Source organism: Blastocystis sp. subtype 4 (assembly GCF_000743755.1).
Source record: "Blastocystis sp. subtype 4 strain WR1 chromosome Unknown seqid_0003, whole genome shotgun sequence".
NCBI classification, from domain to species: Eukaryota; class Bigyra; order Opalinata; family Blastocystidae; genus Blastocystis; species Blastocystis sp. subtype 4.
In genome coordinates, this window is record NW_014569544.1 from 12,845 (window position 1) to 39,302 (window position 26,458).

The 26,458-nt window shown below is 41.5% G+C and overlaps 9 protein-coding genes across 9 annotated transcripts; 6 read left to right on the forward strand and 3 right to left on the reverse strand.

Moving 5' to 3' along the window:
- Positions 1–131: 131 nt before the first annotated feature.
- On the forward strand, positions 132–2,205 carry JH06_0583 (E3 ubiquitin-protein ligase; the record flags this gene model as incomplete). Its single annotated transcript, XM_014674665.1, has 3 exons — positions 132–347; positions 379–2,058; positions 2,089–2,205. The coding sequence occupies 3 exons, from the start codon at positions 132–134 to the stop codon at positions 2,203–2,205; spliced, it is 2,013 nt and encodes a 670-aa protein (XP_014530151.1).
- A 52-nt stretch (positions 2,206–2,257) lies between these two features.
- On the forward strand, positions 2,258–3,972 carry JH06_0584 (hypothetical protein; the record flags this gene model as incomplete). The annotated part of the gene is made up of 6 exons (XM_014674666.1): positions 2,258–2,385; positions 2,421–2,580; positions 2,611–3,351; positions 3,382–3,512; positions 3,543–3,600; positions 3,631–3,972. 6 exons carry the CDS (start codon positions 2,258–2,260, stop codon positions 3,970–3,972), a joined length of 1,560 nt encoding a protein of 519 aa, XP_014530152.1.
- Positions 3,973–4,247: 275 nt separating this feature from the next.
- On the forward strand, positions 4,248–5,209 carry JH06_0585 (hypothetical protein; the record flags this gene model as incomplete). Its single annotated transcript, XM_014674667.1, has 4 exons — positions 4,248–4,384; positions 4,414–4,568; positions 4,611–4,969; positions 5,000–5,209. The coding sequence occupies 4 exons, from the start codon at positions 4,248–4,250 to the stop codon at positions 5,207–5,209; spliced, it is 861 nt and encodes a 286-aa protein (XP_014530153.1).
- An 816-nt stretch (positions 5,210–6,025) lies between these two features.
- On the reverse strand, positions 6,026–7,012 carry JH06_0586 (thiamine-phosphate pyrophosphorylase; the record flags this gene model as incomplete). The annotated part of the gene is made up of 5 exons (XM_014674668.1): positions 6,026–6,123; positions 6,154–6,284; positions 6,315–6,487; positions 6,519–6,581; positions 6,629–7,012. The coding sequence occupies 5 exons, from the start codon at positions 7,010–7,012 to the stop codon at positions 6,026–6,028; spliced, it is 849 nt and encodes a 282-aa protein (XP_014530154.1).
- A 1,425-nt stretch (positions 7,013–8,437) lies between these two features.
- On the forward strand, positions 8,438–9,597 carry JH06_0587 (hypothetical protein; the record flags this gene model as incomplete). Its single annotated transcript, XM_014674669.1, is given in 7 exon segments — positions 8,438–8,498; positions 8,531–8,849; positions 8,867–9,026; positions 9,061–9,123; positions 9,154–9,234; positions 9,265–9,435; positions 9,466–9,597. The coding sequence occupies 7 exon segments, from the start codon at positions 8,438–8,440 to the stop codon at positions 9,595–9,597; spliced, it is 987 nt and encodes a 328-aa protein (XP_014530155.1).
- Positions 9,583–11,097, reverse strand: JH06_0588 (hypothetical protein; the record flags this gene model as incomplete). The annotated part of the gene is made up of 1 exon (XM_014674670.1): positions 9,583–11,097. One exon carries the CDS (start codon positions 11,095–11,097, stop codon positions 9,583–9,585), a length of 1,515 nt encoding a protein of 504 aa, XP_014530156.1.
- Positions 11,098–11,129: 32 nt separating this feature from the next.
- On the reverse strand, positions 11,130–20,180 carry JH06_0589 (hypothetical protein; the record flags this gene model as incomplete). The annotated part of the gene is made up of 4 exons (XM_014674671.1): positions 11,130–19,279; positions 19,349–19,483; positions 19,513–19,851; positions 19,883–20,180. 4 exons carry the CDS (start codon positions 20,178–20,180, stop codon positions 11,130–11,132), a joined length of 8,922 nt encoding a protein of 2,973 aa, XP_014530157.1.
- Positions 20,181–23,711: 3,531 nt separating this feature from the next.
- JH06_0590 (N-ethylammeline chlorohydrolase) lies at positions 23,712–25,223 on the forward strand (the record flags this gene model as incomplete). Its single annotated transcript, XM_014674672.1, has 6 exons — positions 23,712–23,837; positions 23,871–24,015; positions 24,046–24,101; positions 24,132–24,554; positions 24,585–25,060; positions 25,091–25,223. The coding sequence occupies 6 exons, from the start codon at positions 23,712–23,714 to the stop codon at positions 25,221–25,223; spliced, it is 1,359 nt and encodes a 452-aa protein (XP_014530158.1).
- A 416-nt stretch (positions 25,224–25,639) lies between these two features.
- On the forward strand, positions 25,640–26,173 carry JH06_0591 (chaperone ASF1A; the record flags this gene model as incomplete). Its single annotated transcript, XM_014674673.1, has 3 exons — positions 25,640–25,772; positions 25,807–25,922; positions 25,958–26,173. The coding sequence occupies 3 exons, from the start codon at positions 25,640–25,642 to the stop codon at positions 26,171–26,173; spliced, it is 465 nt and encodes a 154-aa protein (XP_014530159.1).
- Positions 26,174–26,458: the final 285 nt, after the last annotated feature.

A 26,458-nucleotide genomic window follows, 5' to 3' on the forward strand; every position in this document is an offset into this window, starting at 1 on the left:
GCTTGTTCTATCGATGTCTTATCCTATAGAAAGGAGTTGTTTCTCGAGTTCTGTGTATTGAGTATCTAGAAGTCCTAGAATGTCATCTGTGAGTCAATATTGCGTTGTCCATGATCGTTTAGGAGGAATCCATGAAAGAGAAGGTGTTCATGCTGGAGCACCAGAATCTGGCATTAGCAAAACAGTACTTCTGCAGTCAGCAGGAAAATGATACTCTGAAGCAGGACAATTCTAGTTATACTTCCCAGATTCAGGATCTGGAGTCGTATTGCATGTCCTATCAGAGTCTCCTTCAAATGATATACTCGAGAGTCAATTCTATCGTTTCTGATTTCTCTCGTTCAGTGGTAATGAATGTTGCCCATTCCTCATATTTAGGGCCTATCCCTTGCCGAACCTCAAACGAATCACTTACTAGATGTGCTCGGGAAGGTTGTACGTTCTGAAGATGCTCTAGTTGCCATCTCCCACTTCACCCTCCCTGATAATCCAACTGATACAGAATTACCTCCTACAAAACGAGTAAAAACAGATGTAACTGATGGGTGTGTCGTTCTCTCCCGTCTGGAGGAATTGCAACGTTATCTTGAGGATCCCTCATCCAAAGCTGTTGCAGACCCCTCTCTCGATCCAGACTCTGTGAGAGAAGATGTACTGCGTGCTGCAGTGATCACTGCAGGTCAACGACTAGATCAACTAGGCACAGAAGTACAGTCACTCCGATTCCGCCTAAAACAGTCGCAGCGTGAAGTAGCCACACTGAAAGCGGAACGTACGGTTTCCACGGATGAAGATACGCCCAGCATTCCTGAGAAACCTGTCATCTCACGGCCTGTTGCCACACCTGTTGCTACTCCTGCAGTATCACCTAAAACGGAAGGGAATGATGAGGCTCTGGCAAAGGAAGTGGAAATGCTGAAGTTGCAACTTCAGAGCCGGCAGGAGGCCGTGGCGGAGGCTGAAGCTGAAACAGCTCATCTCCGAGAGGAATTAGAGCGTGTGAAACAATCTTGTATGCAGAAAGTTGCTGAAAGTGCTTCTCGAGAACGAAAGGCAGTGTGGGAGATGGAAGCAGAGAGGAAACGAAACGCCACATTAGATTCAGCTAACAGGGACGAATGCAAGCGTTCGGAGCGGGATCGTGCTCGTTGTGAAGTGGCTCTGGCTTCAATGGAGTCACAGCTGAAGGAAGCTGATGATCACATAAAGGAAGAGAAAGAGCGATGTCGTAAGCAGGTGGAAACGGTAGAAAAGGAGTTGAAGAGGGTACAAGGGGAACGTGATGGCTTTGAACGCAAGTTGAAGCGTCATAAGCTGTTTGCCGAGGTGTTAGCGACAATGGAAGGAACAATAGAACAACTTAACAAGGTATTATCGACATCCCTTGAAGGATCTGATGCTTCTTCTCGTGAGAAGGTTTTACGTCAACAGGTGACAGATATGAGCACAAGTCTCATGCAGTTGAATAAAACCATCCACAAGACACAGAAATTGGTTGCGTATGGTGATAAGAAGAATGATCAGCTTCAGACAGAATTCCTAACTCAGCAGAAACAAATGGAAGCCCAGAAAGAGGAAATGGAACATGATCGAGAAGCATTAAAAGAGGCTCAGACACAGCTTAATGAAGCCAACGAAGAGATTGTGCGTCTCCGCAGTGCAAACGAGGCTCTGGAGAAGGCCGCTCAAGGACTGGCTGATGAGGTAAATGGTCTGCGAACAGAGGTGATGGATATGGCTGCATCAGATGATTCGTTCCAAAGCAAATGGCAGAAGGAGACTGCTGAAAATGAACGGTTGAGATCTCATATGATGGAATTGAATAAGGAAGTGACAACCCTCCGAACCAGTGTGAAGAAAGAACGCATTCGATTTGAGCGTCGTTTGATGGCAAGTCGAAGCGAAGAGGAGAAGGAAGTGATGGAATTGATGCAAGAGGAGATGCGACGTTACAAAGCAGAACTAATGTGTCCTGTGTGTAAAGTGAAGCCAAAGGATTGCATTCTGTGTAAGTGTCAGCATATCTTTTGTCGTGATTGTGTGGAAGAACGTATTTCGGTTTGAGTGTGGGTTTGAAATGACTTATAGAGACGAGAAAGAAAGTGCCCGACCTGTCTGTTGCCTTTTGGAGTTGATGATGTGAAGCGGGTTTGGATTATTAATGATCCTCAATTATATGAGGAATTGAAATCGGACGAAAATTGAGATTATCCTGTTTGTTGGTATCCTTATCTGGAACTGCATTCTGTAATCACACATGATTGTGTTAGTGAATGGAATGGAGTCCAATCAGTCTTCACTAAATCATGTTATTGGCGGAATGGATGATGTAGTTTCTGATTTAGTGAACGTCATCACAGAATCACTCCGTTGTCAGAAATCACCGTAATTTTACTCGTCATAGCTTGCTAAACTGGTAGACTTTCCGTTGCATCCGGTATTCTTGTTACTGGAAGTGTTGGTTCTGGGAAGTCGTTCCTCGTTTCTCAAGTATTAAAATATCTTGATGTTCCTACACTTTTTGTCAGAAGTGCTTCAGTTGTTCAAGCTAACATCGGTGAAAGCGAACGATATCTCCGTGTATATCCATCCTGTGAATTGAATGAATAGAGTGTGTTTTCTTTTGCTGATCAGAATCCACAGTGTGTGATTGCCTTTGATGATCTTGATGTTCTGGTTCCTACCCTGTCAAATGTTTCTTCCATGTTTCAGGTACGGTTATCATCGTATTTTTTACGAGAACTCCGTTATCGCAATTGGCAAGCAAATGGGACTGTGTTGCTCGGTATTGTTGGAGATAATCAGTTATCCTGTTTGAATGCTGAAATCCGTTGTTGTGGATTCATGGATACTGTGATTCACATCCCTCGTTTAGATAAAAGGCGAAGGAAAGCCATGATTGATTGTTTATTACAATCTAAAGAGGTTGATATGGATGTGAAAGAGTGGCTGTGTGAGCAGACAGCTTCATACTCAGCTGCCGATCTGAGTTATCTATGTTCGAAGCTTCTTAGTCCTATCATAGATAAAATAACGATTGATGTATGCAAAGAGAACCTTAGTTCGAATATCCCATCATCTTCGAGAGAACTTCATACTGTACGACCGTTGGAAGGGGGATTCGCTTCTTTGTTTGGTATTAACAATATCATAGAACGAGTGAAGGAGACAATCATTCAACCTCTCTTGCATCCTGAAGCATATCAATTGTATCACTTGCAACCTCCTTCAGGTGCCATATTTTATGGACCTTCGGGAACTGGTAAAAGTGCGATGATTGAAGCTATTGCTGCTGAAACAAGGAACCAAATCCAAGTCATTGAGATTTCGTGTACTGATATCCTTGGAAAGGTAAGAAAGAATTAAAATTGTTATGAATAGTATCTCGGTGACTCGGAGAAGAAGCTGCGAGAAGTATTTAACCAAGCTCGACTGGCTTCTCCGTGTATCTTGTTCCTAGACAATATTGAGAATTTGGCCCAGATTCGAGGACAGGATTCGAGTGAAGAGAAGTTCGTTTGCAGAACGGATTTCACCTGTAGAACCTTTGATCGGTTACTGAGTTGCCTCTTAACGGAGTTGGATGGACTCTATAGTTGTGTAGGAATAGAGAATAGGTCTGAAAAGTAGCGGAATCAGAATGTAATGGTAATAGGAAGTACTACTAACATCCGAAATTTGGATACATCTATTCTGCGTCCAGGACGACTAGAGGAACATATCCACTTCCTACTACCAACTCCAGAAATGCGTTTAGAGATGATAAAATCCTTGTTAAAGGATATCCCTCTTCAGAAGGAGGATGAACGAGAACAAATCATACAGTGGTTATGTTGGCGAACTTCGGACAAGTCGGTTGCAGAAATCAAAGGAGCCATTTCTCAAGCCATTTGTTTGGCTATGAAAGAGAGCGAGAGTATTATCATGGTGACAAGAAATCACTTTATCACAAGTCTTGACTCAGGAAATTAATGATTCCATATTATTGTGGATGAATAGAGATTGATTATTAATTAGTTGGAGTTGATTTGTTTCCTACTAGTAATTGGATTAAATTAATCGATTTGATGAGAAATTAATGATTACTTATTATTATATATCACGAACCTATTCAATCCAATTAATGACTTCGCCCATTCAGCAACTACTATTGAAAATGAAATAATCTACTCCCATTATTGAATCCCAATGAATCGTAGTCCCATCACAATCGAATCACAACATGGTGATATGGTGGTAAGAATCAAATGGACTTGTTTGATCATCAGCATGATGCGCAACTCGATTACTATGGAAAGATCCTTGCAACATGCTCTTCGGACAATCGGATTCGAGTTTATAACGTTGATAATGGAACATCGGAGCTACTAGTCGAAATCGCCGAGTAAGACACATTGTTACAATTTTATCTAGACATTCAGGTCCTGTATGGAGGTTAAGTTGGTCACATCCAAAATTCGGTTCCTATCTTGCTTCTTGCAGCTATGATGGATCGGTAAAGATCTTCTCCATTTCGAAAGAGAAATCATACACAGTAGTCTACACATATACAGGTCACAATTCGTCAGGTACCATTATTGTTCTTTGTTTGACAATAGTCAATTGTTTAGAATGGGCCCCTCCTGAGTATGGAGCCGCTCTGGCAACGGCATCTAGTGATGGAAATGTTGCCATTCTCTACAAAGCAAATGATACCGAATGGAATTCGCAGCAAGTCGTGGTATGTCGTATGGGTTGCAATGCTGTATCATGGTGTCCATATCGGCCATCGTCAAAAGAGACGGGTTCTGTTCTTCGCGTAGCTGTGGCCGCAGGAGATTCCTGTGTTCATATTCTGAAATGTTTCATCTCTCCTTCTAACCCATGGGATTTGGAGACGAAATTACGAGGACATGGTGATCGAGTACGGGATGTTTCTTGGTGTCCTTTCATCGGTATTACAACCAATAGAGTGGCTTCCTGTGGACGTGTATGGATATTGAGTCATTGTAAGGAATAGGATAGACAACTCATTGTATGGAGTCAAGAGAGTGGAGAAGACTGGTCCAAATCATTTAGCCATCAGTATTCGGATATGATATGGCGTGTGAATTGGTCTGTTACTGGAAACCTCCTCGTGGTATCTCATGGAGCGAATGGAGTGGACCTATGGAAAGAGAACTTGGACCATACGTGGAGACTTCTCAGCTCCAAATCTATAGATTCTTAGTCACCTGTCTTTTTCATTGTTTGTTATCTCATTCATTCGATGGATGATAATGGAAAGGAAAAGCGGAAACAGGCATTAAAGGAAAAGGTAAAAGAACATCGACAATGGTTGGAGGACATGAAAGTGAAGCAGATGATTATTTCAAAGAAACTCAATGGAAAACGGAAAGAAGATCTTAGGAAGAGTGTGATCCGTAAGGCAGAAAAGGCTTTGTACAGTGGTACCTGAAATGATATGCAACTTTACTGGTTAGATAGCTTCGAAGATATACAATCTAATAAAGATGAAAAAACAAAGGAAGAGAAGAATAAGAACAATGTCGGATTTAAACACTTGAATATAGTTTAGGTATCTTTAGAAACGAAGCGACAACGGTTCTTCGCTAAACACTTGAACCTAACTGCAGATTATCCAAAAACAGCTTCAGAAGTCGTTCTGTAAGATAATTTTAACGAATAGGATCGATTAGAAAAGGAGATGGATGTGGCTATTTCAAAGGGAGATTTCCGTAAAGCAGAACGACTCAATAAGGAGTTGTACAATATTCATATCGCAAAGGCTGTGCAAGATGCATCTGCAAAAGCAAGCTATGAAATGGAACGACTAGTAGGAATTAGTGATCGTTACCAAGGTAGAAAGAGGAAAATAAGCCGAAACCTATGTTGGATTGGAAGTGGGGAGTGAAGGAGAGAATAACATGTAGATTCAATCGAAAAGCTCGATGGGAACGAAAGGGAAATAGTTAATTGCAATGTATGATTGTTGTAACAAATACAAAGAACTGTGATGAACACAGTTTATAGGAATAGTTCATATTCACTTCGATAATGCCTTATCAACGGCAGTACGTAATTCATGAGCTGCTTCACGAATGTCTGGACGATTAAAAATTGCACTGATAACAGCAATACCCACTATCTCTCAACTCGTATTTCCACTCTTACCTGCTCCTGCTTCAATTGTCTCTCCAGCATTCTGAGCATTTACACCTCCAATCGACACAACAGGGATATCAACAGACTCACACACACGTCGTAATCCCTCCACACCAACAGCATCAGCGTCATCCTTACTTCTACAGCTCATTTCTCACTCCCATGCATACATTGTAGGATAGACTGCTCCTGTTCCCAGATAGTCTGCACCGTCCTTTTCTGCTTGAATGGCTTGTTCAGGAGTCTGAGCAGATACGCCCAGAATCTTGTCAGGACCCAGCAATCGTCTACAAAGAGCAGCATTCATATCATGCTGCCCGATATGAACTCCATCAGCATGACTCTAAACAGAACACATCGAATTCACACTTTACCACAATTGCAACATCCACACGATCATTAATGATCAAAGGAATACCTTCAGCAGCTAGAATGTCCTTCAACTGATTCGCATGTTCCACCATACGATCTGACCTTAACTCACCTCTTCACTCCTACCAAAGTTCTCAGTCTTGTCTCGAATCTGTACCATTGTTGCCCCTCCATGTATACTCTCCAGTACAGCATGTTCCATCCTAACACCTCCTTCTTCATTCAAAGCATCATTTGTTAGAGCCATCAAACGACACTGATCGGCAGTACATCGCTTACCTGCAGAAGGTCGCTTCAGTATCCAGGCATCTAGCTGGGATAACGAATAACCGAGAACAGCCACGACTTCACTCCAACTCTCACTTTCAAACACGGTGTGTTCATATGATTCTCCATATAAATACTCCCAGAGGGGTCGAATAGTGATGTGGTATCGATCACACACCTCACGGAACGTGTTGCCAGGTGTCAGAACCACAGCCACATCCGCTTGCATCATCATTCCGAGATCACCCAAACCATCTCCAACCACCACCGTACATGCAGGATTACGTCGTTGCACACTAGATCAAGACACACTCACACAAACTACATAGTCGTCATAACTTGTCGTTTCCCAAGACAGCCCGCACAAGCCGGATCCAACTCTCCTGTTGCCACTCCGTCAGTATACACCAGACGAGAAGTAAACACGTTCTCCATAGGAATAGGAATGATGGGATAGTGAACATTGTGTTGGAGAGACTCGATCACCATCTCTCGGTACCAGGACTGTGATACTATATAAGCATCGCTCACAGGGACAAGATGGGTGATAGCATACGACACATTCTCCCTGAACTCAATCAGACGAGACACCAAACGCACAGTGTATTCCTGTAGACCTTGGAAGAGACCAGATGATACTACAGGCGTCAACGAGTTACGGTCCATAGCATCATATCCCTGAAGAAAACTGTCCAACGAAGGAGCCTTTCGTAATTCATTCATCGTTCTATTTGTGAGATTCCCATGATTATCATACTCGTCATAGACATTACTGAAATCTTTCAAGAGCATGTCATACTCCAAAGCACGGTTTCTTCCATCATTGTTAAACAAATCACCTCCCAGGATACCCACATTCTACAGAAAACTTCCATATCATTCCTTACACACGTATCTTTTGTGGTGATTGTTCCATCGTAATCCAACACAAGAAGACGATCAGTCACTGGAAGATAGTACTGACAAAGAGATGGAATTGAGTACTGAAATAAAAGACGAATACTGTGCTGGGCATCTTCCTTGTTGATACTATCAATTGAAAAAGAATTCAAGAGAGAGGAATCCTGTGAGTGATAGGCCAATGAAAGAAATACAAATAGAGGGAGAAGCCAAGAATATACAAGACTCTGAGGAAGTTTTGCAACGAGATCTGCAAAACAAACCACAAATGAAGATAAAAACCCAATGTCCTTGCATTGCTCTATAGTGGACAAGAAGTAATCCTTCAGTGAATGACACTTGCTGCTCCACTGGTTCTTGACACTATTAGCAAATTCACCCAGTTTTTTTGTAACTTCACTATCAGAGGGACATTTCTCAATCGCTGAAACAAGGAGTCTAGAAGAGTCACGTACGAAATGTGTCACCCTACTTCAAAACATCATCAATAAATGAGGTAAGTTCAGAAACAATATGCAAATCCTTTTTCGATACAACCTCCACTAGTCGAGAAGCATATCTGGATAATAAAATATAGTGAGAAATAGATACTCTAAAATATCACGATCAATGGTAAGATAATTGTTCATTCGAGCAAACTCAAGAAAATGAGAAAACGAGAGAAGTGATCACATATATTGCTAATCAAGAGGTTATGAATCACTTAACAATGCTCATTCTTATTCTAAACTAGAATAGTATCTAGTACTAACCCATGAATGGTTTTATAACAGTAAAGAAAAAGAATGTGGGGAAAAGGAAAACACAATCGCGAAGTCGTTTCTTTATCTGATTTTTTGATTCATAGACATACCAATGAAAACAAATGAATCAACAAAGAAACCAAAGGATAACTCAATATCTATGAATGTTCCTTCTGCATCCCAGGAAGCATTAGAAAGGAGAAGGACTCGATTTGCTACTAAACAGAACGTTCCAACACCTGCACCCACTTTATCATCTACTGAACCAATTGTCGGAACATGTATGGTGTTGGAAAAGGCATATTTCAGATTAACAACACAACCAATTGCGAGCGATATTCGGCCAGAATCGGTGCTGAAGCAAGCATTTAAGAGACTTAAATCGCTCTGGAAGTCACACTATGATATGAAGTATCTATTTGTGTAATTTGTTAAAATAGTTATTTGATGGACCAGATGAAAGCTATTCGGCAAGATCTTGTTGTTCAACACATCAACAACAAGTTTGCGGTCAAGGTTTATGAGACAAATGCGCGAATGTCACTAGAGGTAGGTGATCTGAACGAGTTTAATCAAGTAACACTTCTTCCTTCCTTTTATGTAGTGCCAATCCATGCTTACTGTTCTCTACCAGACGCAAACATCGAAACATGTCCTTGAATTCCTTGCATATTCCTTGATCTATGATGCTATGATGGTTCAACTGATTGGTCTTCCTTATATATAGCATAACTCATTGGATTTGAGTCGGCATCTTACTCATGCTCATGAGCATCTCACTCACAAACATATTCGGCATGCCTTATTTGTTATTATATGGTTGTAGTCTCATCCATAGGTTGTAGAAGCTATCCGACTGTGTGAATATGCCTATTATTGTCGTCTTTTGGAAGCAGCTCCTTCGGGAAGTCATGAACTCATGATGATTCATCTACCTGTGATGCGACGACGAATGCTGAAACTAGCACTGGCATCTGCGATGCCCTCTCTATCTGTATCCTTAATTGCAGTAGTTTCTTTGTGTATGCTATGATGGTAGACTGTATTAGAAATGAGTGAGGAAGATGTCCAGGGATTGTTGTCTCAGTATCAAATAACCTTTAGTGATCGAGTGGAGATTGTTCCTAATAAAGTGGCTATTCAACACATCCCCTTTTTAACTGTTTCTTGAACAAACAATCGACATCATACCAGACTTATAGATACAATCTGCAAGAGACAACTTCACAATATTCCTTAAATCGATCTGTTCCTTCGGTTTCATTTCATAAACACCACTTTGTAATATATTCAGGAACTCTGTCATTGTATACTGCAACGATCTGTCACCTAATGGTACAAATACGACTATCTTGCTACGCAAACATGCAATCCGGTCAATCTGTCGTCTCCAGGCTTCTTTCATCGAGCATCCCTCAATTGGATGCATTTTATTCGAACACTGACATTTTGAGTTATCTCCATGTTGTGGTGCATCTCCTACAATCAGGATTACATGACTCATATTTTCAACATCGCTTCCTTCCAATATATCCATAGCTCGCTCCACACCCAACTGAATGTCCTCACAGTCACAATCACAGTGCAATGGTCCATCCGAACCACCTCCAAACTGAAGCTGATCTAGACTAGTTTGGATCATATCATATTCTTGCAGAATACCTGTTCCCCTACAGGCAAATCGCTCCGAATAGTCCTTGTAAGGAGAAATCTGACCCACAATGATCCGCTCTGTCACATCTTCTTCCTTCATTGCAACCTGAACACTCTTGTAGATACTCTCAACACTGTTCTTCACTGCAACAAGCTTTTTCGACATGGAGGCTGTTGTATCCACGATTACACTCACACACACACTACTTTTCAGACCCATCACTCGACGTGGCTCATGGATACGTCTCGGTACTGTTACTGTGAATGCTGTCATATCAATTCCTGACTTCGCAATAGGATTCAGCCACAACTGATCCATCCATGACTCCACATTTGTCAACCATACCATTGCATTTCCGATCCACCGTGCCGTTCCCTTGCGAGAACAAGGAAGGAAGAACTTGGACACGCCACTATCAACAATCATTCGTCCTTCATCTCCTCCCTTTGCCTCTAACAACATTAGAGTTGCATGACCTTTATGTTCTCGTGCAAACAATGTGAAGCCAGCACTCTTGAAACTCTTTTCGTTCAATTCACTCAACGTGCTTCCTTCAGCAATTGTCTTGAGACCAAGATCAATGCTAGATAACGATGAGAAATTGAATAAGCCTGTTTTGAGTGGACGGAAACAGCCTTTGTGATCAATACTACTTCGTTGCATCATCTCACCTCCTGGAAGTATCAAGGTTGAATCACCAACTGCAGAGAAACCATAATACTGACTGAAGAAACGATCAGCTTCGAACGAATAAGGATAATTGTCCATGCCCCAATATACACCTCCTCCATGCTTCTGGAAGTAACGAACAGCTTCAACGAATGCATCACACAATGCTATATCTGGATTAGCCACTGGCAATTGACCATCACCTGGAGAGCAGAATATCAGGATCACTCGAATATTCTCTTTCTGTAAGACCTCCAGAGCTGATGCATAATCATATGCATAGTAGATAGAGAATCCCTTTCCTTCAGCCTTCCCATCTGCATCTCTCGTATTACCCAACTTTCGCATGGGTGCATAATCTTCTTCACTGTTACCTTCGGTTAGTTGCTTGTATGACACACATGAATCCTTCGGATAGTCAACACGACCCAGATACAAACACACAACCAAGAGGCCATGATCCTTAAAACCTCCATCTGCTCCCAACTCATCTCGTTTGCTACTGTAGAACTTGGAGCCACCATTCTCATCAGTAGGAGACAGAGAGTCTTGAATCCGACTTGACTGACGAGAACTTCGGCTTGAGTAGGCTCGTACAACAGCTCTTGAATGAGGGCCAGATGACACCGTTGATGTTCCTTCTTCATCATTGACTCATTCACTGCTGTCTCGGGGACAGCAAAGAGATTTCCGACTTCTGTTGGATTATTATGTTGAACAAGAGTAGCCTGCAACTTGTGAGGATCTGCTGACCACATCATTACTGGCAACAAATCTTTGAATCCATTCAGATAACTGCCAATGCCAAAACAAATTAAGCGACCTCGGAACTCGTTTGATACAGATTGAACAGCTGCTCGTTCTGAATTATTCAACACGCCATTTGTAAACAGAAGAGCTGTTGATGGGTGGTTCCGACTATCACATAGATTACAGGCCTCTCGAAGAGTAGCAGCTAATGCTGTTGTGAGTGGCAGTGTGCCAGACACAACAGCATACAAGGCACCCACAACATTGGATTGCCATAAGGCCTCCGGGTTCACTCCTTTAGCTACACACAATACTGAGGTAGAAGCAACAAAGACATCCACAGTAGACACATCCAGTTTTGCTAAATTGAATAGGATTCCAAAGAGAGTTAACAAAGCATGATGACGATTTGTTGGACTGAAGGCTAGAGTCGAGGCATCAACCACAATACTCATCGTATAGGGACGATGTGTTGGCTGCTTCCTCATCTTCTTCATCACAAGTTTCGCTGGCAAATGTTCCTCTTCCTGTAACAAACACTTGCTGAGAGGGTCTTCCAACCCAGAAGGCACATACTTGTTCAGATCTTCTACAATGGTGCTTTTAGCACTCACAGGAGGAGCATAGCTATCTCCCACGGTTTTAGCATTGAAATATGATTTGATTACTGCCATCTTGGATTCACGGAGGACTGGTTCATTGACAATACAATTCGCATCCAAGAACTTATCATTCAGAGTCTCCTTTAAGGATAATGCACCTTGTGCAACATACTCACTCTTTGGATCTTCAAGCTTGTAAGATGATCTTTCACTTGTCATGTCAATTAGCAATTGGACACAGTGATCCATACTCTCTGTATTCCGTAAGAAAGCTATTTGCTTCTCACCTAAATGATTCTGTAGTGCTGTTTCCAATTCTCTCTGATTTCCACTTGATAATGCTTCATCATTTTCACCAACTATCGTAAACATGAAGAGTTTCTCCTTCCATGATGCCAGCAAATCTGTCATTTCCTCCATGTCAGCCTCATCCTTCTGATCCCACAGCAACTGCTCACTGAAACCATCACTGATCAATACACAAGGAACTTCATGTGTAGGACCACCATTAGCCAATAGCAGATCCAGAGGACATGAAGGAACCTTCACAACAGCTTCAACATCAAATACCAACGATACTACATCCTTCAAATCCCGTCCTTCGATCGGTACTTGGACACCCTTCATACGACCACAGGAGAGGAACAATGAACTTGTAATACCCAGTTCACGCAAAAGACACAATAAAATACTTGTAATAATGGAACGCAGACGTCGCTTTGTTCCACGCATCGTTACATTCGTATCGATAATCACATTCAGTCGCTTGTAAGGTTGTCGCGATGCAAATGTACCTTCTGTTGTTAATGCTCTCACCAACTGCGCTGCTTTCGATGTCACAGCTTCAAATATATCTGAATCAAAACCACTCTCACCCTTCCCACGGGGAAGGAATTCCTTCACAATAGTATTATCCGTGGCTTGAGGCTTCACCTTATTCTTCTGATGACTGTTCTCCTTGATTTCCTCGTACAGTTTATTCATCTCCTGCTCTTCCAATGACCGAAGCATTTCAGCATAAGCGGACTCTTCAGCCTTCCTCTCTTCTTCCTTCTGCCATTGCTGCATTCGTTCTAACACTTCGTTAAGGAGAGTTCTTACATTCATCACTTCCTGACTTTGTTGAATCTCCTCTGGTAACTGTGTGATTGTATCACTTACAGTCTCATAACCCTGATTTGCACGTTTGTAATCTCCTTTTTCAATTGAAGCCTCATCAAGATGCTTCTTGACTTCAATTGCATCCAGATATGCCTTCTGGAGACTCCAAAGGGCCATAGCTGCACCTTGCACATCCTCTGAAGTTGCACATTTGGAGAGATAGTTTAGACCGCTTACAAACAGACCGCGCAATTCCATATGGACCGACTCGAGTAGCCAGTCATCCTTCTCCAGCATCCAAGCCAGCTCCAACCATGCAGGATCATCCTTACTAAGTCGGAAGATGGAATCGAGCTTCTCATTCTGATCTAGCATCTTCAAGGAAGCAGAGGGACGTAGTGAAGGATCAAAAGTTGGCAATAATGACCATTTGCGAAGGAATGAGGCATTAGGATGCGACTGCAAGCGATACACAAGACGAGATGTCGTTTGGGTTTGGACCACTAGTACAGACAGTCTCTCAATAACATATTCCAGGAAATGACCTTGAACTGCATGTTTCACACGAGTCAGAATCTCATTAAGAGTATTACGATCTAATGCAGCTGGAGTACATGTACAGACTCGTAATACAACCTCCCTTCCTCTTCGCAAACAATCATAATCTTCAGCATCTTCGAGTCCTTCTAATAGTCGCACTAAATCATATTCCACACGCCGCTCCAATTGTAATTCTTGGACTTTGTGATGTTCTGGCTTGCTTCCAAACTCTGCTATATAGGCTTCTTCCGATCCAGTGTTCATGACTCGTAAGCAAGCAGGGACATTAGAGGCCTGGAATGGACCAAATGAAGATGCTGGCAATGGTTCCTCACGAAGCTGACAGATGACTTGGACAGCCGATAGCGAAGCAATAGAGGAACAATAGAGAAGAAGAACTGAGGCTCGAATTACTTCTGGAATATCTGCTAAAGAAGCAGAAGACACAGTTAGCATAACACGACAATCACTTGATGCATTCAGCACCAAAAGAGGAAGCATCGCCTTCAATGTCGATTCTGATGCATCTTGAATGTTCTCCAACAGGATCCACTGGTGGTTGGCAAAGGCATATTGATACATCGCTGATAGCTCCGATGGAAGCGTCTTCTTCGTCAACCACAGACGCTGAACTGAATGTCCCCACATAGCTGCTGTCTGTTGAATCACATACGTCTTGCCAGAGGGCGACGGTCCATACAAGAGAATGGCTCGTTGTCCATGTAGCGCTAGTGTCAGCTTAAAGGCAGTACGTGCCTCTCCTTCAGTGAATGACCATTCCTGAAAGTTCGGCTGACAGTCAACAGGAACTGAAGCATCACAATGACCTGAAAGGAGACAACGAGAACCTTCTCGTCGAATTCGCACATGGAAATCGGGATTCAAGCCCAGTAATACCTCCATCGTCCGACGGAACAGATCATCTAAACCACACACATAAGTGAGCCAGATAGCAATCAGAGGAACGACGGCCTGTGTAGCACAGAGTTCACGAGCTCGAATTGCATGAAGTAAAGTTAGTCTACGTGAATCTTCTCCAAACATGACATAGGAAAGGTGAATAAGGTGCAACAGAGGTACCTCTTGGTCCTGTGTCCAAGTGCTACAACTCGACAGAATACGCAGACACTCCATTCTACATTCATTCTCTGTTAGACTTGGAACTCGAAGTACCAAACAGTTCTCCTTGATGTCCTTCAGAATCGAACGATCATTCGAACAACAACAAATCAATTCACACGAGGAAGGACATCTTGCAAGCGTCCGCGTCTGGTTCCTACGCAGATCCTCCGCCCACACATTCAGTTCATTCTGTACTGTTGCACTTCCCTGATCCACGTCTGTTAGCAACACAATCACCTTTTGACCATCCTGAGCTCGACTCCACTGAGTCTGAAGACTACCTGGCATGGTAGATCCAAACAGATCCTGTGGTGTTGTCGTAGAGTTGATAGCATAATACACAGCAAAGAACCCTCGACTCTGACAGATTGCCTGGAGAAGATCAATCACTAAGCAGGAAGAGTCTGTAATCATGAGAGAAGGAAGTCCACTCTGAATCGCAGTAAGAAGAGCTAATGAAAGGTTCACAGTGATTGGATGTCTGATAAACGAACAACTTGCTATAAGTCCATTTACCGCTTGATCAATTTCACTTGAGAACAATTGTTGAATGAGTCCAGAGTCAATCTTCTTTTCCAGCCAAGCTTGAATCAATTCACTCTTGCATATTCCTTGTTCCCATGCCATTACCATTGCAACTGTATCCGAACATACTGACTGAAGCTTCAATGCCTTTTCCTCAACTTGCATATCAGCATCTTCTGGCAATCCATGTGCTCGCTTCACTTCTTTAGATGGCTCACCACAACACATCACTATGAATCCCTTCATACTCTTCGCTTCTTCGATTGACTCACATGTCGCAATCACATGAACTTTGTCCCACAATTCAGGACCAGAAAAGACACTCTCAAAAGCCGAGATTATTAGATCACGATGCTGTCGACAGTCCAATAGACCCATGAGTTGGTCCAATAACGTATCACTCAATGAATTCACATGTGTTAGAAGGACACTAGAACCAGCAATCAGAGACTGAATAAACAAGCCAGGCACATAGATTCTTCCATTAGTGGTCCTGAGGGCATCAAAATAACGTGATACTTCATGATCTGGAGTGATTGAATTGATAGAGGCAGTAATCCTCTCGCTGATCTCAGCTCGGTTCGTATCCCAATAACCAAATAGGTCAGATTCTTGTAATGACGCAGAACAAGAGATTGTTCGATGAATAGGCATTAGGATGGATGCCACACGATGGGTCACCCAATCGGGTCCACACAACAGAAGAGGAATGTCAACATGTTTCCATACCGTAAGAACACATCGTCCTACAGCTTCTTTCACACATTGTTCTTCTGTCGACAAAAGTGCATAAGGAATACTAGACACCATGCTAACATGACCAATACTAATCTGTGCAAGAGATGGATCTCTGTCCGCTGGTTGGACTTTAATAGCACCATTCATCACACTCATTCCACTTACATACTCCTCTTCTGTTAGTCTCATGTTAGCTTTCATCATCTCCATATTTCGTTTGAAGAGCTGGAGTCGTGTTGGCTCTGCAGAATAGAATGCAGCTCCAATCTCTATCGTACTCTGAGGTTGATCTTCCAGAACCAATAACTGTTTGAAGCAACGTATATCATTCGAATTGGCTTCAGGATCATTCTCTAAAGCTTGAATGATAGGATAATAACCCCGGCTCCTCTCACTTGGACTGATCTCTTTGCATTCTGTTACACACACATATTCTGGCATCTGGGGAGCAGTATCTGAACACATCAACAGTACAAGACGGAATGAGTCATGAATACTGGTTTTCTCTTCAGAATGAACAATATCTGTGGCAAATGGATCCTCCAACACATCTAACTTCTCCATGAACTCTTTGGTCATGTTCTCACTTTCATAGAATATTGCCACTTGTCCATCTTTCACAGCATTAAATAGCGGACCTGCCTTTTCTTTCCCCATCAAGTCGTCGAATTGAGTGAATGAAGAAATAGAGAAGGAGACAGACTGAATGGATGTTAGTTCATCCAACATTCTCGAGAGAAAATCAGCCAACAGAATGCGATCACGTCCCCAGTAAACAGTGACTCGATTTGATGCAACGGCATAAAATAGATCATTCAACCGAAGATTCTCTGCTTCACTAGCTCGACTGAACTTCAATGGCTGATGTCCACGTAAAGTATATTTGATTCGTTCTTTGTTGGAATCATTCACATGATCCTTTCCAAAAGAAATAAGTCTACAATACTCACTAATCATATGCATATCCATATTCTCCATCCAACTGTCATCAAGACTAATTTCACTATAACCAGAGACACTTGTTCTCAACATATCTTGTGATACAATCATATTCTTTTTGTTTTCCTTTGAGAGATACACTTCCACAAAGCAACTTCGAAGAATCGATGGGATTTCATCCAGAGCAGACAATGAAGTAGTAGCTACGATGTGAACGTGTGCGATTTCTCCTGTTCCAAAGATGGGATCACGAGAAGATATCAACTCAAGCTGTTGAGAGAGCCATCGCATAGCTTCAAGGGGTAGCCGATCCACGTTAAATAGAATACACTGACCTTCAGATTTTGCAACTTCCCCAATTAATTGACGGATCTTTGCAAATGATTCAAGATCACTGGTACAATGAATCCATTCGACAATGTAATCATCTGGCTTACTGAAGGCCAATGCATATTTTCTTGCAACATATTCTGTCTCAGCTGCTAACAGTACATGCAATCCAGCTTGTTTGCATTCAGAGAGACGACTACTCACATCGGTCCATTGATGACTGTCCACGGTATCTCCCTTCAAGTTAGGAGTAGGAGCATACAGGTGAGGATAACCAGGATGTTCTGGTAAACCAAACACAATATCGAGAGCACGAATCTCTGGTACAGCCTCCTCTAGTTTGGCTATACGTTGGATATCTCGAGGTAAGAACACACGAGATCGTTTGTACGATTCTTTAGCTCCTCTTAGCTCCTTATATGTGTTCAATAGAGTTTGTAAGAACTGTGGTTCACGAGAAGCAAAATGGCATAACATCAATTCGATCATTTCATCATCACTATAGAGAGGGAATGAACAGGGCAGTGAATGAGAATCAATAACACGGAAGAATGGCATGAAGTCCACAGGTACCACTTCTTCACCAAATTCAGTATTTTGAATAACCATGAGACGGAAATTCGGATTCATAACGATCTCTGATGGCTGTGTAATTCGTCCGTGTAACACAATTTCAAGGATTTGATGCAGAAGAGCCAAATCCACGAATTCCAACCCATCAATCACAACCACACCTCCCATCACAAAGCCATATAAGAAAATTGATGGTAAGTTGGGATATCCTTGAGGAGGATTGAAATTAGTATTCAAAGTGACATCATGAAGGGAGAGAACGTACATAGGAATTAGTGTATTTGTGAGATACTCTGAAAGGACAGCGTGTTTGCTACTGCTAACAGAACTTTGGAAAAGGACAGGTCCAACACTCTGGAGAGCACTACTCACAGCTTCATATCGAGAGGAAAGATTCTTAGACTCTGGAAGGAACGAACGTGGAGACGATGAGAGAGTAACAGATCGATATGCATTCACGTTCAGATGTTTCCAACTTGAGGGATTTGATGATGAAGCAATAACAACATTGAGAGGATTGAAAGAAGCGTGAATAATAACAGATTCACAATCAGAGAAAACATTGTGAATATCGCCTCGGGAATCGAGAATCGAAATTGTACAATCTCGAACCCCATGCAAACAAAAGAAATAGATAGTGGATGGGAACTGAATGAATCCCTCATATGTTAGTGAGAATAGGGGAAATGAGAAGGATTCATTGGATTTACTGCAGGTCATTCTAAGTTTATCAGATGTGCTTAGACCATTAAGACCTTCTGTAAGAGCACATTGCAATGAAGTATATGTGAGAGTTCTGACTGAAGAACGAGTACCAATCACAAGCTCTGTCATTGGGAATTTAATAGCTTCTTCAAATGGAAGGGCTTTTCCATCCTTTCGGCACTCAGGCATGGTCGTTATAGTTGAATATGTGATTTGGAAATATGGAAGACTGCGAATACTCCATACAGGACCATTATCTGTTTGTACTAATATGAGGATTCCTTCATTGGAACTAAAGTGATGCTGCGTATCATATGACTCATGGCTTTGAGAGAATACGGAAACTGGAACATTCACTGTATGTTTCAACTTTTCTTGTTCGGAGAGAGGAGACATTCCTCGAACACTCCGACCATTAAGAGTAAGATTGATGGGATACTGAACACGACGAAGGAGAATTTGGCAAATGTGACGCATGTATTCAATAGCATGAAGATGAACATTTGATTCTTTGAGAGACACAGATAGATTCTGCAGTTTGATCTGAGGATGTGTCAGCATTCGTTCCATCAATTCTAATGCTCCATCCAGATCCACTGACTCCCCTATTGCTTATATCAATACACATCACAAACATGGAATTCGAAGCTTCTTTGCGAGTACTTTCACGCAACCTTTATCATTCTCTAGATTCATAGAACATGATGGAGAAGCCTCCCCTTCTCGTAATGTCATTTCTTCAAGACCATGTAATGAAGCATTATACATCAATTGACGGAGACCAGCCACTGTGAGATACATTGGAGAATCTAAATCACAGGTATCTTCATCTACTTACATGTCACTTCGGCTTTTGGGAGAGGTGTCGTCAGATCCTTCAAGGTTGCAGCAATTAATGGGAAAGAGAACTGCTGGTTCGCCAACTTGAATGGAGTCAGAGTTAGAGCACCTAGAGGGAACTGATAGAGTGAAACAGCCCCTTGGAGATGCGACAACACAGATACAGCAGTTATCTCTTGACCTTTTCCGTCCCAAAGTAGATATGGTGTTGAACATACCTTCCTTAGCAGTTCATTCATGGCAGTTTCGTCACGATCCGAAATCAACTCACTTTTCGAAGTACTAAATACCAGATCTGTGACAGTGACCATGAGATCTAGCTGTTTGGATGTTACCACTACATATGGATTCCTCGACTCTCTTCATACTTCGCATTTTTGTTCCTGATGGAATCCGTAATTCCTTCAGCGTCTTCTTTAGATTGTAAGGCAATAAAGTGTGAGATTGGATTAGTCGCCAACGTGATACCTCTGTATCCTTCGCACACATATCAGCATTCTCCTCCAGATACGCCTTGATGTACTCAATAAGATATCCTTCCGTCACAAGTGCATAGTTGTGAGAATTCTTAAGAGCAGCATCACAAATACAGACATAAGGATTGGCAAGTGCATGGAGAAAGAGACGAGAGAATCGTTCTACTCGTTTTCGTTCCCACACTATCATTGATCGATTGATTCATCCCTACCATGAACATCCAACTGTCTGTTGTCCCCACAGATTGATTTGATTGTATCTTCATTCTTAAGGAGCGTACCACTGGATATCTGAGACATACAGAGTATGGATACATCCAGAGACTGATTTAGTGACTGTGGTCTCATTCTGATGTCTATTCCTACCTTCACATAGGTCTCTAGAGCCAACTGAATTGTCTGGTAGTCAAACATCGAGAATCGCATATTCCCGAGGCTACATTGGCATGATACAACAACAGACACAGGTGCATCTTGAATCACGACAGTAAGATGCGCTTGATCCTTTGAAATGTCTCCTACTGTCAAAGAAAGATCACAAGGAAGTCCATTTATCCAGAGACTTTGAGGTTTAAGGGTGGAAACATCATAATTGAAGCTAGCTCCTTTGAGAAAGAGTGCAACTACATGTTGAAGTGGAAATGAACGAGGGAATAGGAAGCCTATGATACAAGATAAACACGAAGAATGAAGAAGAGTTAGTATTTTAGGTTCTATACTGGTTTCATCATTCTGTTGGGATGCATAGTAGGAGATACGATTAACAGGATCTGATACAAAAGTCCATTGTTCGTCTCCATCTAGTATATTAGGGTATGATCGGCGTATGTCCCCTAATCATCATTCCTTTCATACAAATCGACATAGCAAGACACTTCCTGGTTGAATTCGTTCTTGTTGAAGAGTATTTGTAACTGTGAATACGTAGTTACTATCTTGCTCTCGTACACTCCACTTATTCACATCAGATTCATTCGCACATCGATCTTGTTCTCCTTCTAAATATGCTCTAAGATATTCTTGAAGGATTGCATCTTCAACCCATGTGAACGTACATTCCTTTCCACTTCCATCTCGAATCTTCAGAGTAGGAAGTGATGGATCCACACGACAGAGTCGATGATACCGTGCAAACCGATCCTTTTCCCAAACTACGTTAATGACTCACTTTAATCACCTACATCGCAATGTGATCTCTTCGTTTCGTCTTACATAATCTCGAAGCAATCGACCAGAATCATAATGCTTCTCACCATCTGGTGCTGACAATTCAAATTTCCATATCGAATCAGGGATATCACAGTTCTAGGATCACATAAACACACTTATTCTTACTCGCATGAACAAATCTTGAACTTCAGATAAGGAGAAAAGGAGTGGGACATAAAAACGAAGTGAAATATTGTAATATGCTGATATGATATTCACATAACAAGAATCAGGTCGTTGTACACCTTGAATATACAATAACACTTATCCCTACAAGACCAGTCTGATTGATCCAAGATAGCTATATCTCGAACTCGAGTATCATCAGGAATCAATACTCCATTCACAGATAACATAAACTGTTGGACATAATTATTCCTATACTCCTAGAATCTCATTTGAATCACACTAACTCACCTTCCAGTAAGTTAACAGTATCTGTCCAGCTGTTGTATCATCTGTCGCGGTGATTTCCTTTGCTTGTAGACCTGAACATTGGACTTTGATAAGTACTTTCGCTCGCTTCTCCCGTTTCAGCACACTTCGATATCCCTTCTCTGACCACACTATACCTCATTCATCATACTCAATTCAACCAATCAATGTCTCGCCTACTCGTAGATTGTTCTCAGCTATTGTTCTATGATGATCCAAAAGAGTCATTCCAATTCGTCGAGTGATAAGCATATTCGAAAAATCTGAATCCTTATTAACAAAATGATGGTTTGGCTACAACCTGAATAATTTCTACCATTTCTACGCACATAAACTCGTTTAGATAATCTTGAAGACGTAGTTTAGGCGCATAACGCATTCTCCTCAGAATCTTAGCAACTGGATCTTGGAATGTCAATGAAAAATCATTCTCTGTATGCATTACTAATGCTTGATGTATCTTCAAAACATGAGTAGACCATACTATCATTCATACCTCATTCAATTGTGTACTATCAAACTTGTCTCCAATATTGTTCAGTTGAGTTGTAAGAGGGATTTCCTGATACTCATCATGCAGTGTTACTGATAGATCTGATACCCCAACTCTGTTATAGAAACTTTCAAGAATATTCTTCATTGTACTTGATGCTATCATGGGCATAACTTTTGTCTTCTTATCTCCATATACTTCAATCCTTTTCACTGCAACTGTGTTAGGAACACCTATTCTATGAATCATTCAATAGAATCAAACAGAGAAAGTAAATAGTGTCATCATTACTCAGAGCTCCTATTGGCTGTGATTCTGATACGAGTTGGCCACTAATGGCTACTTGAAGTCCTCGAAAGCTTTGCATCATGTTATTGACTCTTCCATTGAAAAGAATCTACACTGAAAACCATGATTCAAGCCGACTTGAAGGTAACGATCCTTCACAACTCCCATCAGATCAATAGCATCAGCATCAACGGGTTTCTCATATGAGAACTCATTCTCATACCAACCAAACACTTTAATTGGTCTCTCTGATACAACAACAGATAATGCATCAGTGACTGTCCCAGAAAGAAAAGGCTGCATAACAGACATGCTTCTATCCGAACTCAGAGGAGGTTGGACAACAGACATGGATGGTCTCGAAACTTGATGAAGATTCATAGGACTGTATGGGACTCTCGGAATAAGACTCGGATTGATTGAATCAATTACATCTTCCCTTTGATCCTGGGACGAAAAAGTATTATTCAATATCTCTGTCGCCTCTACAAATTAAACTACTGAAGAGTAAATACTTTTCGTTAACACCAGTTCCAATGAAGTAGATAATCCCTCAAATGGAATGGTCCAGGCCAGATTAAATGGTGTCCCAGAAAACAATTTCAGCTCGTAGAGTGTTTCATCTTCTCCATGAAGCAAGGTACGTGTGATTTCATTGAACAAGTCAGATCCCTTAATACCGGTAAAATAGTGGATTTCATACTTTGTATCTTCAAAATTAACGATGACTGAATCCTTCCGATATGCATAAAATTCACTTCCAGGCGGTATCACACTAACTAATGATATTTCACGGTCAATTTGTTGTCCATCATAATAGAAAAGTAAGGAATCAAAGTATGTTTGATACCTCTTCTATACAGATTAACAAAACTGAGAAATACTACGGGAAGACTTGATTTGAGATGACTAATCTCTGTTGACTCGTCAATATTTAGCGAATATGACTGGCCATTGATGGTCAAAGTCACAGGAATCGACATTTTATTATCTGAACCCAAACCGTACAGTGATAAACTGAAATATGATTATCAAGATTTCATTTGTATTTGTCTTTCTTAACAAGTGGGATTATCTTGCATTCACTGATGCATTTCTACAGAGGAAAGAATATGGCACAACTCTAAAGACAATTCTCCAGTTTTGTTATTCACTAGGAATCTCGAGTTTATCTTTGAAAGTGTGAGCTACCAACGATTTAGATGATTTTGGTACACCTAGTCCCAGAATGATAATTACATACACTATTCTCCTCACACAACCACTTATAATTATCTGTTTTTATCGACAACTGCTATGAAAAACGTAAGCATGATCATTAATGCCCGATGGGTGGTCCCCATTGTTCCTGAGAACACGGTGTATGAGTTCTACTCCGTTGTGATTGATAATGGTGTCATCATCGATCTTCTTCCCACTACTGTATTTCTTTGATATATGGATGTGATGTGTTAGGATGTTGCTCAGAAGTATACGGCAGATGTCGTAGTTGAGAGACCTACACATGTTGTAATGCCAGGACTAATCAATATGCACGCGCATGCTGCTATGAGTCTTTTCAAGGCATTTAGCGATGACAAGGCCTTAGTTGACTGGCTTCGTATTTTAACTCTTTGAGGATCATTTCTAGAGAAGGATATCTGGCCCGCAGAAGCTGCTTTTGTAAGTCCTGAATTCTGTGTTGATGTACCATAACAATGGTATCCTAATTCATAGGGAACCAAGTTAGCCTGCGCGGAAATGATTCGCAGTGGAACTACTTGCTACAACGACATGTACTTTGCCATTGAGGAAGCCGCTCGTACTTCCGTGGAAATTGGTATTCGATCCCAGCATGGTCTCGGTGTGTTTGGTTTCCCTACAAGTTGGGCTGCTTCTCCAGAAGCCTGTTTGATAAGAAATCGTGAGTTCCTTGACAAGTATAATCACACGAATCCTCTTGTGACGTATGCAGTTGCTCCTCATGCTCCGTATACTGTTCCTGAGAAGTATTTAATCGAGGCCAAAGCTCTGTGTGAAGAGAAGGGAGTCCTAATGCATATGCATGTCCAGGAGTGTAAGGCAGAGCTGGATGACTCGGTAAGTGGAAAGCAATCCTCTTCTCGTCATATCTCAGATGCCTTGTGTTCACCTATTGAGGTCAGTGTGGATTGATTTAGTTATGCCTAGAATTTGGCAGCCAAGGGAGTTCTGCGTGATATGCTGTGTGCTCACTGTGTTCATGTTACGGACAAGGACATCGAGTTGTTGGCAGCCAATCACGCAACTGTCCTTCACAATCCTACAAGCAACCTGAAGTTGGCTAGTGGTATCGCTCCTGTACAACGCATGCTGGATGCAGGTGTGAATGTGTGTCTGGGAACGGACAGTGCATGTTCCAACAACAATTTGGATATGTTCTCAGAGATGCGTAATGCTGCTTTAGTGGGAAAGGTTGCTGCTAATGATGCCCGAGCTCTGAATGCTGTGACTGTACTCCGAATGGCAACTCTGAACGCTGCTAAGGGTCTTCATCTGGACCAGAAGATTGGATCTGTTGAAGTAGGTAAGGAGGCAGATCTGATTGCTGTGGATATGGACCATGTGGAGGTATGGCCTCTGGCGAACATTCTGTCGCATCTTGTCTATGCAACAGGAAGAGATCAGTAAGAATGAGAAGAGGACATGAATCATAGAGTGACTGATGTTTGGGTCCATGGACAAGCTCTGATGACGGATCGTCAACTGACTACGCTGAAGAAGGAGGAATTGAGAGCGATTGGAGAGAAATGGGAGAAGATTCTGCGTGAGTTTAAGAGTCGTCAGTAGTGTGTTTGTTGAGGATTTCATGTATCTAACTCATCTTGAAGTAGCAGCATTGAGGAATACCAACAAACGGATGAATATGGGTCTATATTATCAGCATTCATTGCATTTCAAGATTTGTTCCCTCAGAAATAAGGGCATTTTAAAATAGGGTCTTTATCAAATCTTTGTTATTGTTCTTGATCACTGCACTAATATTTAATAACGTTGTTTACTATATTATTCTATTTTCTAATCTATTACCAGACTATATAGATTCTAGAATTATCTCTGACTCGCAATCATGTTTCTAGTTGTTTGTTCAATTTGTACTGAAAGTAATTCTGATAAATATAGTCTTTGCAAACACTCTGATGAGTACATTGATTCTCATTCTTTTCTTCCTTTCGAAGCAGTTCCTCCCTCTAGTTTCGTGAGATATGGCAGGTCGACGAAGGGATTGTGAGCCTCTTGTGAATATTGTAAATGTGAATGTCCTCGACAATCCCACCGTTGCAACAAACCCCTTCCAATTCGAGATTATATTCGAATCTTACGTTGATCTGGAACAAGGTAAGTTGCAGTTCTCTTGCCATGACGAGATTAGATTTGGAATGGAGAATGACCTATATTGGAGACTATAGGACAACAGAAAGAGACCAACTTTTAGAATCTGTCCTTGTTGGACCTGTGACTCGAGGTACTCACAAGTTCTGTTTTCAAGTATTTGAAAATTGGATGTATTGGATGATCTATAGGCGAATGCTCCTGATTTCTCTCTCGTTCCGGAGGATTGTATTCTTGGAATGACAATTGTCTTCATTACTTGCTATTATCGGTCTCGAGAATTTATTCGAATAGGCTATTATGTGAGTAATACTTGTGAGTCCCATTTGATGGATGTTTCAGGTATTCAACGGGAAATCCTTGCGAGCCAACCACGAGTAACACATACCCCTATTTGTTGGGAATAAGGTCTGTACCATAGTTTTGGGGTTGTTTGATTGCAACAAACAAATTTAACATGTCTTCTATTACCTGTCTCCAAAACCTCTCTATGCTGTTACATATGCAGTCATGAATTGAGGGACAAATCACAAATCAAAGTCCACACCCAATGATCAACTCTTTCTCCACGATTGGAAACCAAATAGCCACATCCAAATGCTATCCGGTGTGATTGTGTGGAAACTAGAATAATTCACTCCTTCTTACCATTTAACTCTTTCTCTGTCCTTTGTTGAAAGGGAAATAATAAA